The sequence below is a fragment of the Barbus barbus genome (assembly GCF_936440315.1).
Source record: "Barbus barbus genome assembly, chromosome: 21".
Classification (NCBI taxonomy): Eukaryota; Metazoa; Chordata; class Actinopteri; order Cypriniformes; family Cyprinidae; genus Barbus; species Barbus barbus.
Genome location: NC_136749.1, coordinates 10,678,303 through 10,697,414, shown reverse-complemented (window position 1 = coordinate 10,697,414; position 19,112 = coordinate 10,678,303). Strand labels below are relative to the sequence as shown.

The 19,112-nt window shown below is 36.0% G+C and overlaps 1 protein-coding gene across 1 annotated transcript; it reads right to left on the bottom strand.

Moving 5' to 3' along the window:
- Positions 1-382: 382 nt before the first annotated feature.
- LOC306887787 (dual 3',5'-cyclic-AMP and -GMP phosphodiesterase 11A-like) lies at positions 383-18,742 on the bottom strand (the record flags this gene model as incomplete). The annotated part of the gene is made up of 20 exons (XM_079445800.1): positions 17,616-18,742; positions 15,137-15,295; positions 13,213-13,302; positions 12,855-12,995; positions 11,217-11,281; positions 10,957-11,077; positions 10,077-10,152; positions 9,929-9,996; positions 9,688-9,780; positions 9,464-9,514; positions 8,047-8,193; positions 7,729-7,836; positions 6,369-6,478; positions 4,198-4,288; positions 2,205-2,305; positions 1,797-1,874; positions 1,651-1,714; positions 914-988; positions 734-817; positions 383-652 (listed from the first exon to the last, which is right to left on the bottom strand). The coding sequence occupies exons 1-20, from the start codon at positions 18,387-18,389 to the stop codon at positions 383-385; spliced, it is 2,766 nt and encodes a 921-aa protein (XP_079301926.1). The 5' UTR covers positions 18,390-18,742.
- Positions 18,743-19,112: the final 370 nt, after the last annotated feature.

The following is a 19,112-nucleotide window of genomic DNA, read 5'->3' as shown; positions in this document are numbered from 1 at the left end:
GTAATCATAAAGACCCTGAAAGAAGTCTTAGATGGTTTCATCAGCAGCAATATAATATATTTTCATATTCAGATATCAGTCTTAAAATTGCCAAATATGACAAAATAATTCAGTATATTTTTTGGACAATTTGTGCAGCCCTGCATATAAATAATTTTAAAATAAAACATTAATTGAAAAAAGATTAAATATTTGATTTGTTTTGTTAAATAAAATCATTTGACCATTAACCAACATCAGGTAATTGTGAAATATGTAAATCTGTGGTTAGAATATTAATATATTAACTTAAAATCTCAGCGTATAAGAGGTTCAGGAAAAAGTAGTTTGGGAACCCCTGACTCAGAAAGGGGGCCGTCCTTTAATCTTCACATCATGCCTCTTATTTGTAATTGACTACAGTGGCTTGATTTGGCTTCACACAGTGGGTGGAGTCTTCACTCTGATTGGTCACCTCACTCTGACTTGATTCTGGCTCATGGGTGGAGTCTGAACTCTGAGGCGATTCTGTCTCTCCTGCCTCCAGACTAGAGATGCATTCAGAGGCTCTCCGTGTTTGCTGATAGGACAGACAAAGCTCCTCCCACTTCTTTCGGTTGGCATCAATTCCATCTACCATGGGCTGAAGCTTCCTATTCAACTTTACAAGAGCCTATAAAATACATTATCATCAGTGTATAAAAGTTAATTAGCTGGAGTTAATTGATTTGCTTTATCTACTGAACTGTTTTACCTCATATAATGGCTTGCAAATTCCATCAATCCATTCTAACTGAAGCACAGGAAGCTCATCTTTACGATTGCGATCAAAAATGGCCTGGATAGGGGAGAGAAAAATTTAATTCAGTTGATTGACAAACCAGCAAATTTAATTATAAAACACAGAGATATCTGTTGGTAAGAGAATACATACAGCCGGTGTCAACTTCAGCTCTGATCTTTCCCTGTCACCTTGTTCAAAGAATTCACTGGTCACCAATTCAGCCACCTGGAATTAGAAACATAGATATATGACATTATATTTTAATGTTCACTATGATATGACCCAAACATACTATGAGAATATACAGTACAATCATTTTCTTAACCTGTTGAGAATTTTTCTTTATAAATCTGACAAATTTGTATATATTTTCCATAGAAAAAAATGCTAAATATATTTGACTTATATATTATGATGAATATAACTAATATATGATGATATATATAGGGGAAGTCGTGGCCTAATGGTTAGAGAGTCGGACTTGTAATCCAAAGGTTGCGGGTTCAAGTCTCGGGCCAGCAGGAATTGTAGGTGGGGGAGTTAATGTCCAGCGCTCTCTCCACCCTCAATACCACGACTGAGGTGCCCTTGAGCAAGGCACCGAACCCCCAACTGCTCCCCGGACGCCGCAGCATAAATGGCTGCCCACTGCTCCGGGTGTGTGTTCACGGTGTGTGTGTGTTCACTGCTGTGTGTGTGCACGTTGGATGGGTTAAATGCAGAGCACGAATTCCGAGTATGGGTCACCATACTTGGCAGTATGTCACTTCACTTCATATATATTTATTCTCTCAAAACAAATCTTATCATCTTACAGTTTTCCCTCTCAAATAAGATATTTATACTGGAAAACAAGACATAAGTAGAACAATGTGGGTCTGTCTAACCTGTTTTGAGATCTCCCATGGTCGAGTCACGGCACCCAAGTCACACGCAGTCATTAGCATAGACCTGGTATGTTTAAATATTTATAGAATTTTAACAGCAGATCCTGGCATTTCTGTTATCAATTTTAAAAGTTGTAGACACTCACCTGAACATGTGTCTGTGTTCTTCATTACTCCAACTGAACTGTTCCGACAAAACACACTCAAAGAACTTGGCTCTTCTTCTTTTATATCCAATGGATTATGAAGATAATGAAAAAAATCAAATAATTAATTTTACTTAATTGCAAATTTTACCATTTAAGGTTCTGCGTTCAAGTTCATTTTATTTAATGTTCCTTAAGGCATCTTTCAGATCTTCACCAGGCTTTCAGGATCTGAACAAAAGCCACAAAAGGGGCTTAATATCGCCTCTTCTGCCTCTATTCAAAGGGCGCCTCTTTGTGGCCTGAACGTGAATTACTGGTTGAATATTTAGAGCAGTTTGAAGCTGTGGGGCGCTAGCCCTTATTATGACTATATTGAAACACATGCTGTTTGATACTATTACTTACTTGAAGTACAAGGTGAGGTCTGTGGACAGAATGGCCTGTTTCAGTAGCTGCATCATGTTGCTGTACTCTTTGGAGGACAGATTAGCAAAAATGTTGTGACCCTGTAAAACAAAAAGGAGACAATGACAAATGTTACACCCAATAGTAAGGGAAGATTGGGGCGAAATTGGCAAACTGGGTCACTCGCTTCATCTAGTGCAAATGCATGACAATGTGAGGAGGGAGTAACATTTCATATTTCCCTGGAACCTTGATGGTTGCATATTGAATTAATTTGTTCAGTTTCTTAAAAAACAATAATGTTGTTCATTACATGGAATTATTTTGAAGCCTTTTGATTATTAAGGAGAGAAACAGCTTGGTATTTGGTTTGTCCTGTACAATCATTGCTTTTATGTCCATATTTGTCATTGATCATTTACAATGGCACAGTTTATGCTAACGTGAGTCAATTTACCTTTTTAAAATCTCAGTGGGGAAGAAGTCATATTTCTGTGGCCCTATGCTTTCATTTAATTTTAGTTGATAACAGACACTTTTAAACATAATTAGATCTATTAATTTGAGCTTTATCGGATAGCTTAACCCTGACAGAAGCCTGTCATACTGTATGGAATAATAAAAAATATTCCAAAATAATCCAAACATTTTTTTTCTTTTCAAGCATCATATTTGAAACATCAGGCTTTCTTCCGAGGCCCAAACTGAGCAAAAATATGCAATTTGGTGCAGCTGCTAATACTTATGTCCAAAAAGTACAATTCAATTCTGATAGCGTGTTATGTAAATCAATGAGATCTTTATATCAGTACTTGCATATCAGTATATCAGACTACTTGCATTAAATGTGTATAAATATAGTCTCCATAGCTATATAAAGATCAATAATATGTCTTAGTAAGATTATATTAAAATGCTAAGTTTTATGATCAAAGCTCATGTATGGATAATCAAGTAAACCTACAGTATGTAGCTTCAGTCCTTGAAATATTACTAGCAATATAAAATTTATTCTTATGTTTACTCTATACGGATTTGGTAAAAAATTCACAGCAAAATGCATGATTTCCAGAACAATTGGATTTTTTACAATTTCAAGGCCTGTTACTTACTAAAAAACTGTCAATCAGATGACAAAAGCACATAAAAGGCCTTAGAAATTAGTGTATCAAGTACAGTATGATACAGTAGGCGCTGTAAGTTTAAGTAAAATGTGGCACAGCTTACCCTACTCTCCCAAAGTCTACAGTAAGTGAAGTTTGGGGAAAGCAATCTCTCATTCCAAGTTCTAGTACTCCTATAAAGCCCTGTCTTTTCTGCTGAAATAAAGCCAATCATGAAACCAGCAATCTATTCACACCCCTGAGTATCATTCATAAAGAGTGTGTCTCCAAAGATCTCTATGCATGTTCAGTCTCTGGGATAGAAAGCAATTTCTTTCTCTCCTTGCTTCAGTGCAGCTGACCCAAGAGGGGAATCTCCTTAGCACAGTTAATTGGTGTTGGTTAAAAAAGCTCAATGGACGTCTACAGGAAATCGATACAGAGCCTGGTCATGATTAAACAGCTCACAGCTAAATCAGCCACTTAATCAAAAGCTGACATCTATTTGCATTCATTCCATCCACTGAGAAATGCAAATGTGGACGAAGGTAAAATGGGTCATTTCTGAGAAGTGAGAAGAGAAGTGTGTGAGAGAGAGAGACAGACTGGTTATTAGTCCATTGCTTGACAAAATTCATTGTGTTCTGCAGATCATTGTTTTCACACACACAGTGGAGTCCAAAAGTGTGAATAACAATTTCAGCATTCATTTTATAATTACTAATTATTTGTTTTATTTGCTTTACTGAATATTTGTTTCATTTGCTTCAACTAAGTAGCGGATATACCATTGACTGTATAATGAATAAATCTACAATTAATTTCAAATAAGAGTACATAAGAGTTCTGTACTGCTCAGTACTGAGACCTGACCTGACAGACATGCTCACCTCACTCTGCAGGATCATGACGGCGTGGTTGAAATGATGATGCTCAAGTGTGGCAGATGTTCCATACAGCAGCGCTAGTGCTGACCCAGACCTTTGGGAGGACAACAGAGATCAGATTCAGAACAAAAAGCACATTATGTTGCTGTACAAACACACAGGTCAAGCTACTGTAAATAGACTGCACTACAAAAAAGAAAAAAAAAATCACTTCATTAGCATTGTCTTGTTTTCCAGTAAAAATACAAAATATATTTACTTAAGAGGCAAAATATATGAAATATAAAATATTTTTTAAAAATTACTTTTAGAAAATATATCTTGAATTAAGTTTTTTTCATAATCCATTGGTAAATTGAGTAAAAATTAATTCAAGATAAATACAATTCAATTCAAGTTTATTTGTATAGTGCTTTTTACGATACAAATAATTGCAAAGCAGAAAAATGTAAGTTTCTACATTATATTTAGGAGTACGTTATTAGTGGTGACTATGGCAGGAATGTACAGTATGAATCATGCAGTTAGTTACAAATTACAATTATTAAGCAAAATTTGGCAGTTTTATATGTTGTTACAGGGTAAGCATCATCTGAAGTCATCTGATAAATTCTCTGGAAACAAAGCTGTAGTATCTTATACTTCTGTTTAAAGGTTTGGGGTATGTGTTTTTTAAACTAAATTAATGCTTTTATTCATCAAAGAAGCATTAAATTGATCAAAAGTGTCGGTAAAGACTTTAAAATAATTGCGATTTCCCAACCCGATCTCATGGCAATTCGTACATATTACGAGGTGGCTAATTCGTATGAATTCGTATGACCTTACTCATACAAATTTGTAAGATTTTTGCTAGATCGTACGTATTTTACGAGTTCCCCAATTCGTATGAATTCAAACAAATGACCTACCCCTAACCACACCCCTAAACCTACACTCTAAAAAAATGGTGCTATATAGCACTAAAAGTGGTTCGTGGCTCGTAATCATAGGGGAACCACTTTTGGTGCTATATAGCTCCATATCTTTAAAAATGCTATACAGCACCTTTGTCAAATGGTACTATGTAGAACCATAAGAGGTGCCATATTGTATTGTATTTCTTCAACAAAAATGGTGCTAAACAGCACCAACAGATGTTCTTTGGATGGTAAAGAACCTTTAAAGAGGCTTAACAGGTTCTTTGTACGGCAGTGGTGCTATATAGCACCTTAATTACCCCAAAGAGCCACTGAAGAGCCGCTGAAGAGCCATACAGGAGCTTAATAGGTTCTGTATGGTAGCAGTGCTATATAGCCCCTCAGTCATGCCGAAGAACCGCTGAAGAACCGCTGAAGCACCTAGATTTAGTGCTATACAACACCAAATGTGGTTCCCCTATGATTACGAGCCAAAGGACCACTTTTAGTGCTATATAGCACCATTTCTTTTTAGAGTGTACCTGTCACTGCTGTCTAGACAAATCATAAAAAATCGTATGAGTGAGTTCGTACGAATTCATAAGAATTAGCAACCTGGTAAAATCCGTATTGGTCATGAGATTGCATTGGATTTCCACAAAATATTAAGCAGCACAACTGTTTTTTAACATCGATAAGCACCAAACCAGCATATTCAAATAATTTCCAGTCACTGAAGACTGGAGTAATGGCTGCAGAAAATTCAGCTTTGCATCACAGGAATAAATTACATTTTAAAATATACATAAAAATAGAAAACAGTTTTTTAAAAAATCTTACCAACCCCAAAACTTTAAAATGGTGGTAAATATTTCTTGTTTTAAACATATTTAGACATTTTAACTGGGGAAAAACAAAACTAAATGCAAATAAAAAAATGCAAGTGGCCATGTAAACATGCAGAATTAGGATAGCAAAATAAAAAAGACTTTAACCTTAAAAAGGGAGGAGAAAAGCCCTCCCATGTTGTCGTTTAAGGCTGTGCAGCCAATCAGACACTCCAGAGAATTGGCACAAATTGGTCAGTCAGTAGAAGTTAGTCATATTAGACAGATGCCAACATTGACAGGTTACATGATATGCCTTATCCATGAACAACTTAACTTTTGTTGTTAATCAACTTAACGTGTTGTACTGTCGGGTCATTATTTGATGTGCAATGTAATATCTGGAGCCACTGATCATGTAATTTACATTGACAGACTTTTGACTCACTTTGCCTGAAAGGCGTTGTTTGTGCCACGATGGTCCAGGTCATGGCAGAAACACCCAACCATAAGCGCAAGTGTCTCGGTGTCTGTCAGCACCTCCTGGAACCCAGCAGTCTGGACCACAACAGAAAAACCTACTACTGCAAATCCTCCAATACAGTGATTAAATTATGGCTTGAAAGATCATTATTGATTTAAACTATGTGCATTTACAGCTTCTACCTGAGAATATCATTAGAGGGATAGTTCACCCAAAAATGAAAGGCATTTACTGACACTCATGTTGCTCCAAACTCTTATGACTGTCTTTTTCAAAGGTGTTTTCTCTGCCATACAATGAATGTGGATTGAGACAGGGGATGTGATGCTCTAAAAAGGCAAAAAGCACCTTAAAACCATCACAGAAGTAATCTATATGACTTATGCGCAATATAAAATTCAAACAATAACGAACAGAATTAAAGCCATTTTTCACTGAATATATAGCCTTCCCTTATGAAAATAAAGTACACTTTAGCATACTTTTAAAAGGAGTACATATTATTGAAATAATATACTTCAAAAGTGAACTAAATGTAACATTTCTGGACACTTGCATGTTAATTGCAATTATATAAAAATGTATTACTGTTTAAATGTATGTATTTTCAAAATGTAATCATCTTAAATGTAGAGTTTTTTGTAGGCACTTAACTAGGACTTAAGTACATCTTAATATGCAATTTCATAATGATTTCTATGGTCTTCTGTTTTAAAATTTTATAGTATGCTGCTGAATGTACTGACAATGATTTGTGATAAACTAAAATATGCTTCATTGTAATTTCTATTGAAACTTGCATGTCATGCAATTAAATATATTTAAATTAGTGCTGTCAAACGATTAATCACAATTAATTGCAATATGTTACGTTCATATATTAAATATTTTTGTATATGAATATAAATATATACATGTAAATATTTTCAAAATATATGCTGTATGTGTGTGTCTTTATATATACATAATAAATATACACAGTACACACACATATATTATGTAAACAAAAACTTTTATTTTGGATGCGATTAATCGCGATTAATCGTTTGACAGCACTAATTTAAATATATTAGTAATTATTATGCATTTGTAATAATTAAGTTGCAATTCAGTACATTTAAAATACATAAACTTTAAATGTAATATTGAATGTTTGACCATTCATTTTCATTGTACAGAAAAGAGCAGCTTAATTAAACATTCTACAATTTTGTGTTAAGGTTTCGACTAAATCACTAAGGGTGAATAAATGATGACTTTTCATTCATGAGTGAACTATCAAATCACATATTTCAGGCCACTTCGATCATCATCTGTGACTTACGGTGATCATAATAAACATGCACTGCGAGACGTTGAAGGCATGCCTCCAGTTGTGATAGGCTACGGTGCGGTAGTTCTTCCTCACGGTAAGCAGCCAGCGGCACAGCACCTGAGCAGGAAAAGAAAGCCACGCTGTAGTATTCACACCGCAGCTCCAGACCCTCCCCGTGTTCCCAAAACCAGCCTGCAGCACAGTCTCTCCCCAATCCATAACCCAGCGCTCCCTGCTTCACACAGCATACATATGTAAGCAACATTTCACTCTTCCAGTCAGTATAGGGTTGGCGTTTGGCCCCAGCTCTGATGGTGATTGCCTCACCTCATAATCAATTTTGAATTTCTGCACGACACCGAGCTCCAAAAACATCCGCAGGGAGGCAGTGATCATGGCGTCGATGTCCAGAGAAAAGTCATTAAAGTGGAACTCATCGATCCCGAGCTCACTGCTTAGGGGAATCTTAGCAGCCTGAGAGAGGAGAGGGGACAATCTCAGCAAGTCCAGTAGCAAGGCAATTAAACACCAGAGCAGAGCCTGATCCGCTGAGGGCTCAAATAGAAAGAGTATATTACTCTGCCATTTCAATTATTAATACATCAACTCTCTCAAGTCCGGGACCCCCCATCTATAAATTTCTAGGAAACGTTGGGGGCTGAGATGTTTTTTACACTTCTATCTCTCTAATGTACGAGTTTAATTTGAAGTTTTCATCACGTTTCTTTGGAGAAAAGGTTTCTAAATGCTACTGATATGGGAATCGTATACCAGCCTTTTATGGATGTGCTGTATCACATTTTGTTGTATCACGCTGTAAATATAATAATGCACTGGTCATATACAGTAAGTTGCAATGCTGTTGATATTAAATTCAAATGTGCTTTATTGCATGACAGGCATTACAGCGTATTGCCAAAGCATTTGTAATATTTACAACGAATCAGATACTGACTGAATAATTTATGAAATTATAAATTATAAAATAGGTAATTAAAGAGAGATTTACTTTTTGCCATAGTTATAGTTTATTTAAACTATAAGCTTTATTTCTATACAACAGGACATATAATACTCTGAACAGCATGTGACAAAAATAATTTTTAAATTTACATATATCTGTAAACAAATTAAGTAATCAATAAATTTAATATTTTTGGTCGTAAAATAAGTGTCTTATGCTCACCAAAGTTGCATTTATTGCATTAATATTGTGAAATATTATTACAACTAAAAAAACTTATCTAATTTAATATATAATTTTAAATATAATTTATTTCCGTGATGGCAAAGCTGATTTTTTTAGCATCATTACTCGAGTCTTCAGTGTCACACGATCCTTCAGAAATCATTGTAATATGCAGATTTTGTGCTGAAGAAACATTTTTGATTATAATCAATGTTGAAAACAGTTTAATATTTTTATGGAATCTGTGATACATTGTTTAAAGATTCTTTGTTTTACAGAAAGTTCAAAAGAACAGCATTTATTTGAAATAGATTTTTGGTAACATTTTTAAAAAATGTGTTTACTGTCACTTTTCATAATTTTGCATAATTTCTGAATAAAACTAAAAAACTGTACTGACACATAATTTTTGAATGGTATAGTAAATAGACCAGTGGTCAATAATATTTCAACATCTAAAACTTCACATATACATAATGAATTTAAAACATTAGTATATTTTCAGTGCTGAGGAATATAGTTTGTATGGACTTAAATTCCATGCTTTATTCTTACCTTCAGTCGATCAACCTCTGCCTTGGAGCATGTAGCATGATAAGACAGCATCTGGAAAAGACAGAAACAACAATACACTATGCACACTACGTAACCATACCACGCATGCACAATAAATTCTCTCTACTGCTCTGACAGATTTATATGCAGGCAAAAAATGTAGCTGTTATGTTAATGACCAGTTTAAAACATAAAAAGAAATACCAATAAGAGATATTACTCACATCTAAAGCCACAGACTGCTTGGCCCAAGTCTTTTTAACCTGGTTATACATCATTGTGTTGTTAATGCCCAGACCACAGAAAATAACAAATGCCTGTGAGGAACAATGGAAATTAAAATTATTCATGCGTATGATTTATGACAGCATCAGTAATGTAAGTAAGTATGTAAGGCTCTAATTCACTTTTAAAATATTGACTGGCCATTTTATTCCAACATCAAATATTTGAATAAAGTCACACCTCAAATAACCTTTGATCTGCATCATTAAATGTCTTCCTGTCCAAGCGATTCAGAATCTGAGCAACGCCTAATGAAAGTAAGACATTATAGTTGTTGTTCTTGTGGGTTTGTATATAAGCAGTTCAGCACTTGTGTGGGGAAACTCACCAATAATCTGATGTGTCCGATTCCAGATGGGGACACATAAAACCGATCTGATATGAAAACCAGAAGCCTGGTCCGCCTGAGTAGGAAACACAATGTGTGCGTGCGTGTGTGTGTGTGTTTGAGTACACTTGGGTTCATATACATGCTTAAAGGTGCTTAAACTCTTGTGAAAAAAGAAGTGCACTTAATTGTATTGAACGTGTACTTTTAGTGTGCTTTAATTTTTTTTCTCTATTTTTTCTCTCTTTTTTAGCCCTATTTTTTAAAAACTGTACTTGCAGATAAAATTATTTTGATTTAAATAAAAATGCCACTGAAGTGTTCTTAAAGAAAGTACATTTTTATAACTGGTTACTTATCACACAAAAGTGCACTTTAAAATACTTTTCACAACATTGTTTTAATAATCTTTTGTCATTCTTTAAAGAAGTACATTTATTTTGATGCACTGACTAATATACTTATGCACATGTAAACTACTTGATATATTTAAAAAGTTTCAATAGACATACATTTACGTTTTACTTTACCATAAATGCTTGCCAGTACATTTGGCAGTACACTAATCAATTAGACAATTAAAGTTATTTAAAGTAATTATGAAATTACATATCAATATGTACTTTAGTCATATTGGTTAATGCAAAACCTTACAGTCAGTCTACACTTAAGTATATAATTTTAAGTTTTTTTATAATTTTTTTATTTTTTTTAAGTATGCTTAAGTGTACTTCTTTTTCACAAGGGCATACTAGATGACTGCTGCTAGTATGCTAGTTTAGACTCCATGAGAGAGACGTGGGCTTGGAATCATACTTTGGTGTGGGCCAAGTGATCAAAATGAACATGAAAGTGGTCTGTGAGGGTGTGTTCTGCTCACCTCAGCATCAAAGCGGGGATCCTGACAGACGTCACTGATGTTAACAGGCAGCCCAGTTGATGCTACCAACTCAGCAATGCTGTTATTGATCAGCCAGTCCGAGCAAGACACCTTCTCCATGCTGACTTTGTCAAATGCACACACATACACACAAACACACATACTGAGCATGGTATACATTAGCTGACATCCAGCTTACATTACATATGTTAAAAAATACAATTTAGCCGTTTGTCATATTAATAGTCCTGTATTCTCACCTGATGTCATGATCAACGCTGCACAGTGGAGACATGAGCTCAAACGTCTGGGAGAACTTTACTACCTATGAACACAGTGGGAGCACAACTAGGTTTTGATATTTTCTGAAGAAAATATTCAGTGTTTGCTGGAAAACACTTGCTGTAAAGCAATGCAAGGGTCATTTCAAGGTGTTCACGGTGCCCTCTACTGGATGAATGGTATACAGAGTCAGTGACAACTATGCACAAAATACAAGTCACCTGCAAAGAAACAGACTGTTTTTTATAAAGTCTAGCTATATAGAGCACTACAGTGATTTTGTAGGCCAACCCAATCACCCAGATTCCCTTGACAAAAAGTTCAATAGGATTCTTCCATTGGCTTTTGAGTTTTTGAGGAATAAGCTATATGACCAACAAAAGTTTAAAATTCTTGGGTTTAATACATCATGATTAAATAAAAAAAAATTAAGACAACTGTTATGAATTTTGAAGCCTAAATAAAATCACCAGAAGTTAAAAGCTAAACGTAGGCTACAAACAAATTACAGTCACATGACTTTAAAATCACAATCACTAAGCTTAACAACTCTTTCAGTCTTTATATTTAAAATACATTTGAGTTAGAATAGTTTGCAGGAGCATGATTATAAATACAATGAGCCTGTAAAAGTGCACTAGTGAGAAGATGGGTTTTCCTCTTCGGTGTAATGATGTTTAATGTCCTCAACAACCTCTTTATTCTCATTTAGATACTTGTTAGAAACCACCTTTTTAAAAAATCACAAAGTGGTATAACTGATGTATTTTATGTCATACATTAAATCATCAAAATATCTTAAAGGGATAGTTTGCCCAAAAATGAATATTCTGCCATTAATCACTCACTCACTTCATGTCATTCCAAACCTGTAAGACCTTCGCTCATCTTCGGAACACAAATTAAGATATTTTTGATAAAATCCAACCTGACCATGCATAGACTGCAACGCAACTACCACGATCAAGGCCCAGAAAATTAGTAAGGATATATTTAAAATAGTCCATGTAACATCAGTGGTTCAACCGAAGCTACGAGAACACTTTTTTGTGCGCAAAGAAAACAAAAATAAAGACTTTATTCAACAATGTGTGTTCACAAGAATACCACGACGCATGTGTGTGCATTTTGTATTTTCATCATGTGTTTACTGCTTGTAAACAGGTTTGGAACGACATCAGTGTTGACAATATTATGCGGGGCAACAATGTTCACTACTGTGTGTACACTTGGATGGGTTAAATGCAGAGCACAAATTCCAAGTATGGGTCACCACACTTGGCCACACACCACTTCGCTTTCCTTTCAGTGTGAGTAATTAATGACAGAATTTTCATTTTTGGGTAAAATATCCCTTTAGACCTTTGCTAACCAAACCAAAAATTAATTATAAAAAACCTACTAACTGCAGGACAATGGAACCGGAAATGTTAAAATGCTAACCTATTACTGTGTTTAAATAAAGACTAATGTAAAAGCCAATGAGAGAATGCCCAGCTGAATTACATAAGAATGGTGGAAGGTGGAAAGGATGGAGTAAGATAATAAAACAAAAAATAAGGATGGACCAAAATCGGGCCAGAAAAGAGAAAAGGGGGACTAAAAAGCATTCTCACAGGAGAGTGGATGTCTTCTAGCAGAAGCACTGAGCAGCGCTCACACTGCAGCAATGTCAGTGCACGCTGCATGATCTTTCTCACGATCTTCTCCAGGTCCGTCTGCTCCTCAAACAGATCATTCACCACCTCCAGCAGGGCCTTGAGGAACAACAGTAACAGCTCGAAATGTATTCAGATAACACAGGCCTTCAAGCAGATTATTCAATATTTTAAACCTTGAGACAAGAGGATTGTAAACAAGCTTACAAAATCAAGCAACACACTGTCTGAGACGGCTAGAAGTCTAGAGGCGGATTTTGAATCAGTCTGAAAAACTGAGTTTTATTCAGCAACATTTCTGCAGGTCTTGACTCACCCTGCTCCTCTCATACTCCTTGCGGGATTCGGAGAAGAGTTTGGCGTTGGAGATCGATATTCCACAGAATGGTAGATACATTTGAAGCACCTGTAGAGAGAAGTGTAATGCTTTCAAAGCTTTCGTCTGATTGATGCATGACGGTGAGAAATTGAGAGGACAAAAAAAAAAAACACAGCAGAAAAACTGGAGGCATCACATCAGTTCATTAGTTTATTTCTAGGGCATTTATAACAGCACAGCCTGTGTATCTGCTTTCAGTGCTGCTTGGCATAAATAATTCTAAAGAGAAATTCTGTGCTATTAATTTCTATCTATAGAGAGCTGTTTTGAAGCAGCGATGAAAGTTGAAGGGCTGAGATGTGCGGGTACAGACTGACTTGTGCCCAGAGACTGCAGTACTGGATCTGCTGCTCTGAAATGTAAGCGCTGAATCTGAAGTATGGCATTCACATGTGCTGATTTAGCCAATGACAAAGATGACCTCTGTTCTAAGAACAATTTTGAGCAGGTGAATTCCAAATGGTGGTTTTGCACCCTTGACAGTCATGGGACATGTTTAGGGGCATTCCAAAAGAAAGTGAACAACTGAATCCCTTCATGTAGGACCCTTTCACGAAGGGTATACACAATGTTCACTTCAAGAAATTTTATCATTTATGGTCATGTGACCCAGAATGGCGAGTCCTTGCAATTAATTTGAAAGCTAGATCATTTAAGAATTCGAGTTAACATAAACAGAATTCTAGTTGTTTTATTTTGTTGCAATACATTACACATATTTTCGTCATGCATTTCATATGAAGTTTAAATATGTTTAAGAAATGTGTTTAATAGTAGATATGTGACTACCTGCAGGGCATTTTATATTTTTATAAATTAAAGAGGAAACAAAATATATGAAATGTTTTAAAAAGTCATTATAAAATGTATATTAATTTGCATCGATTATATTAACAGCAATAATACAAAATGTCTGGTGTACACTACGATAACCTACAATTGTTACCTTAAAGGGCTATTTCTACCTGATTTCACCCATAAAATGTAGTTTTGTTAGTATAAATTACTGTATTTAAGTTGATTCATCAATATTAAGTAATATTCCAAACCAATTAATTTCCATATTTCTCTTTTTAGGTTACCATTTTTTTCAGGGTAAGAACAATGAGTTGATGCATTACATTGCCCCGGAAAAAAAATAGTAACCTAAAAAATGTGTTTCATGTGGAAACATCTAAATTAATTGATTTTATTTAAAAAAATAAAAAAAATTTAACATTACTGAATCAACCTAAACAAAGTAGGTTACACCAACAAAACTAAATTTAAGGGTACGATCATGTAGATCATTAAAGTAAAAGTTGCTGGTTACTTTTTTTTACAATAACATTTTAGGTGAAGATAATGTCTAAATGACATTGTTTTTCAATGCTCCCCTCACCAAGTGCACTTCAAATAGCTTCATGCTCCCTCCAAAGTCGCCACTTCAGGGTTCTGCCCTTTAGAGTGAGTAGGGCATAGGGATTCTCTCTTCCAGTTGAAATTTTCCCAATATCAGTTAGATTTGATATATGCAGTAACTTCAGGGCAGTATGCAGGGCTTCAGCTGGTTATGCTCCTGTCTCTAAGCTTATGAATAAAGAATAAATCTTCAAATATGAATAACTCATTTTCTATATCTAGAACTACTTGTACTCCAGCATAGAAGGATATTCACCAAGGTGCTAATTCATCGATCTCTTTTGATTTAGCACAGCAATTATATTCACACTCTAGAGTTTCATTACCAGTTAAAGTTTGGGCAATATAGTAATAGGTATCTGGAGAATGTAACAGGCTATAAATCCACTAGCTGGAGCAGATGCTTTAGAATATAATATCAGCATGAAGCCAAGAGAAAAGGAGAACAAAGCTTATGTACCTTCTCATCGTCTTCAGTGAATGGAGTTCCGCTGGGGTTCTTGTTGATGGCCTGCACTACACCGATGACTTCACCGTCACTGTTGCGGATGGCCATGCACAGAATGGACTGAGTCTTATAGCCCGTCAGCTTGTCGATTTCATCACTGAACCGATGGTCCTAAACAGTACAAAGGAGGCACAACAATGTGGCTGGATGCAAAAATAAACATGTATTCATTATGATAAGTTATTGCACTGAAAAAAAAAATATTCATTGAATTTACTAAAAAAAAATAAGTTAAGTGGTTGCAATCAATTTATTTTAGCTACATATAAATAAACAAATTTAGTTGACTAACTTTTAACTAAATTTATTTAAATGTAGCTAAAATAATTTGTTTGCAACCTCTTACCTTTAAAAATTTAGTAAATTAAATGAATCTTTTTTTTCAGTGTGTATTGTTATAGAAAATAATTGTTAGAGATAATAATTAGATAATTTAATACAGTAGATAATAATTGCAAAAGAAAATCTGTTGATAATTGGGTTGTTTTGATTTATCTTATTATACTTTTGAAAAATTTAACATTTTTCTTTTTTTTTTTCTTTTTTTTTTTTGCGTATCGATCGCAAATCCACTTATGTACTTTACCTCATTCAAAAATAACTCAAGATGATTTGGGAAAAAAAGCATGTAACTCTTTGTTTTACAGTGTCCTTGTTACACGTTACCTGTATTTATTGTAATAACAGTAAATTTTGCATAAATACATGCCACTAACCCTAAACCAAATCTACTTTCATGCCTATATTAAGTGCATGTTGTTATTTAATAGTACTCATTACACTGTATCAAGGACACCTTAAAAAGTGTAACCAAAAAATGCTAATTCTTCCAACTTCACAAGGGGGTGGGGTGTGGTTAGTTGGGGACAAACTGCATTCATTGCCACCAAAAGCATAAAATTCCAACTCAGTGAAAGGATAGTGGCAAATTCATTGCACTGCATCAATGGATCTCCTCTGACCACAGTGTGCTAAGGAAGGCTTGCCTGTGGCCATGATATAATGATGTGTACGCACGACTAGTAGTGTATATTTGAAGATGGGGAAACATTTACATTTATGCATTTAGCAGACGCTTTAAGCGACTTACATTGCATTCAAGTTACAGATTTTACATTTCATCAGCTCTTGCTTTCCCTGGGAATCGAACCCATGACCTTGGTGTTGCTAGCGCCATGCTCTACTATTTGAGCTACAGGAAAGCTACAGGAAACAGCCAACACTGTAATCGAGATATCTTCACATGGGGAAAGTTCTTGAACTGTAAAATAGGCTTTCCTGTAGCTCAAATAGTAGAGCATGGCGCTAGCAATGCCAAGGTCGTGGGTTCGATTCCCAGGGAAAGCAAGAGCTGATAAAATGTAAAAACTGTAACTTGAATGCAATGTAAGTCGCTAAAGCGTCTGCTAAATGCATAAATGTAAAGTTTAACATTTTTGCTTTAGCTGCTGGGTAAACAAGAGAGCAAGCTGAATATAACGAAGGTAGAAGGTAGAACTTGGGGCAAGCTGTTATGTGTCTTTTAAATATTATGTGTTAGCCAAAACAGTGATTTTAGATTTATGTCAACTCTTAAAATATTGCTGTTTCATGAATAGTTTTGTTTCATAATTATTTTACTCTTTAAATGTAGCTAAAAGTCTATAATAGACTGTTTAATGGCAGGTTCCATTGTGACAACTTCATCAATATAGTGTGACATGATCCCATACTGGCAGTTCAAAGTTGATTGAATTGTTTCGTATCTCGTGTGTAATAACGGGGAAAATGTTAAATAGTTGATGTTTTTTTTTTCTTTTCTTATTTTTATTTGGTAGCCAATATACTGTATATGCCTACGTTATTTCATTATTTGCTCAGATAAACCTATAGCCTACCTGAGAAATATTCACTGGAGTGTAAATTGTGACAACTAGCCCCGGGCTCCTCAAAAACTATTTTTTTTATTATTTTTTTTATGTACACTGCATATAAGTCCCTAGCTGGCGCAGGCTGTCAGTATTTGTCTTGCTCGATGTAAATTATAACTAGAGTTAGCCAAACGTTAGTTATGCAAATTAAAAATAAAAATACACTTATAGGTTTTGGTGATTTCTGGTGTAAATTCATAATAGTCGTACAAAATGACAGTCCAGGTTTTTTTTGCGTACCGATCGAAACTGACCACACAAATGTTGGTATGGTTACCTCTGGCGAAAGCGAAGTTATTTCGTGTCTATTTGGCAACAGGTAAAAATACGCACCACTAACTTGTGATTTAATTTGTATAATTCAATAAAGTTCAACATCCCCTGTGAAAAGGGCATCCTTTAAAAAAAAAACTCTTAACCTTTTGCTTCGACGTCCTTTGGGTGAAAACATCAAACCTCTTATAGTAATTCGCAACCAATGACTGTGTAATTGTCAGTATTATAATTAGTTGCCGTTCTACCTCGTATGCGTTCGGGATGTTGACGGTTTCACCGTGTTCTGCTACATAACCTATGATGCCTTTACCCCACGGAACCTGCACCTCGCTTGAGTCCAGAGTGCTTGAAGAGGGTCGCACCGTCGTACCCGAGTGCACATCAAAAAACTTGGACACCAGTGTCCTCTTATGAGACGGTCCCTCCACTAGGAAAAGCGAACACCTGTCTGCGTTTACCATGATGCACACATTGATAAGAATCTTGTAGCTGAGGTTCGTCATGTCAAGCTCGTTAGAAATGTCCTTAACCAGCTCGAGGAAGAACTCCCTCTCGTTGGACTCTTTGAGTCTGTATTTGTAGTCAATGGCGCTGGAGGCATACTGAGGCACGTTCACCCGGGACTCGAGCAGCGCGCTCAAGATGTGCGCCGTGGTCGGCGGTAACGAACTGGCTTTCCGCAGCAGCGCGCGCCGTCGCATACTCGACTGGGACTCGTGCGCCGTAAGACTGACGTGCTCGTCGTAGGTCCGGTGCGCCGTCATCGCTTTGGAGCGGGCGAAGTTCCTGCGGAGCTCCATGTGGGACGATCTGCGCTTCAGTCCATCGGGGTTCGTGGGCCAGAAGGGATCCCTCGCGACCCCGCGTTTCTCCTCCGCCGGAGAGGTTTTGGACGGCGGATGCTCTTTGAGCCACCTGCTCATGGTGTCACATTTTCCCTTCCTGGCGAGATATTCCTCAAAAAGCTCCGGATGGCAATCCAAAAATGCCTCCACGTCGGAAAAATCAAAAGTTGTCATGTCGGCACAGCCACAGCCAAAGTGTTGTGGAGTCGTCTACAGTAACGCTCAGCTCACCGTACTGCTTCACACACTTCACACGTCCATCTGCCATTCACATATCACTGTTCTCTAGCCTTCCTACACAGTCTTTTATGAGGTTCGTGGAGGTGAACAGTGAAATAAATAATTAACTATGACTGATGCGCGATGACGTTGAAGTATAATAAGCAATTTGTTCAAGCGGTTGGCAGGTAAGACGCAGATTTCCTCTGGGACCTAAATAAACATGAAAGCTAACGAATAGTTGTCTGTTAAGTGTGCCTGTGACTGAAAATGGATGTTTCTTTTTGTGTGTCAAATTTAATGAATCTGTTTTTGTTCAGGGAAGGTCTTTTAATATGCGTACGTGTGTGTGTGTGTGTGTGACAGACAAATAGAGAGAGAGAGAGGAAATATGTTCTAAAACCTAACACTTTTGAAGTAGCCCCAGTCTGAAAATAATGGCTGCTTTCATTTGTCATTAAAAGTCTATCCATAATAAGTATATTCCAACAGGATGAATAGCCCATTTTTTCTGTTTGCACAGTCATTATGAATTTAATATTACAAAACCGTGTGAATTTAAATATGTATAGCTTTATTGTCGCTGAAGGGATATTTGTCTTGGACTCTATGGTGCTGTATATATACACAAGACATACTCACATATCTTCAAATCAAGTCAATAAGAGCAGTAAATAT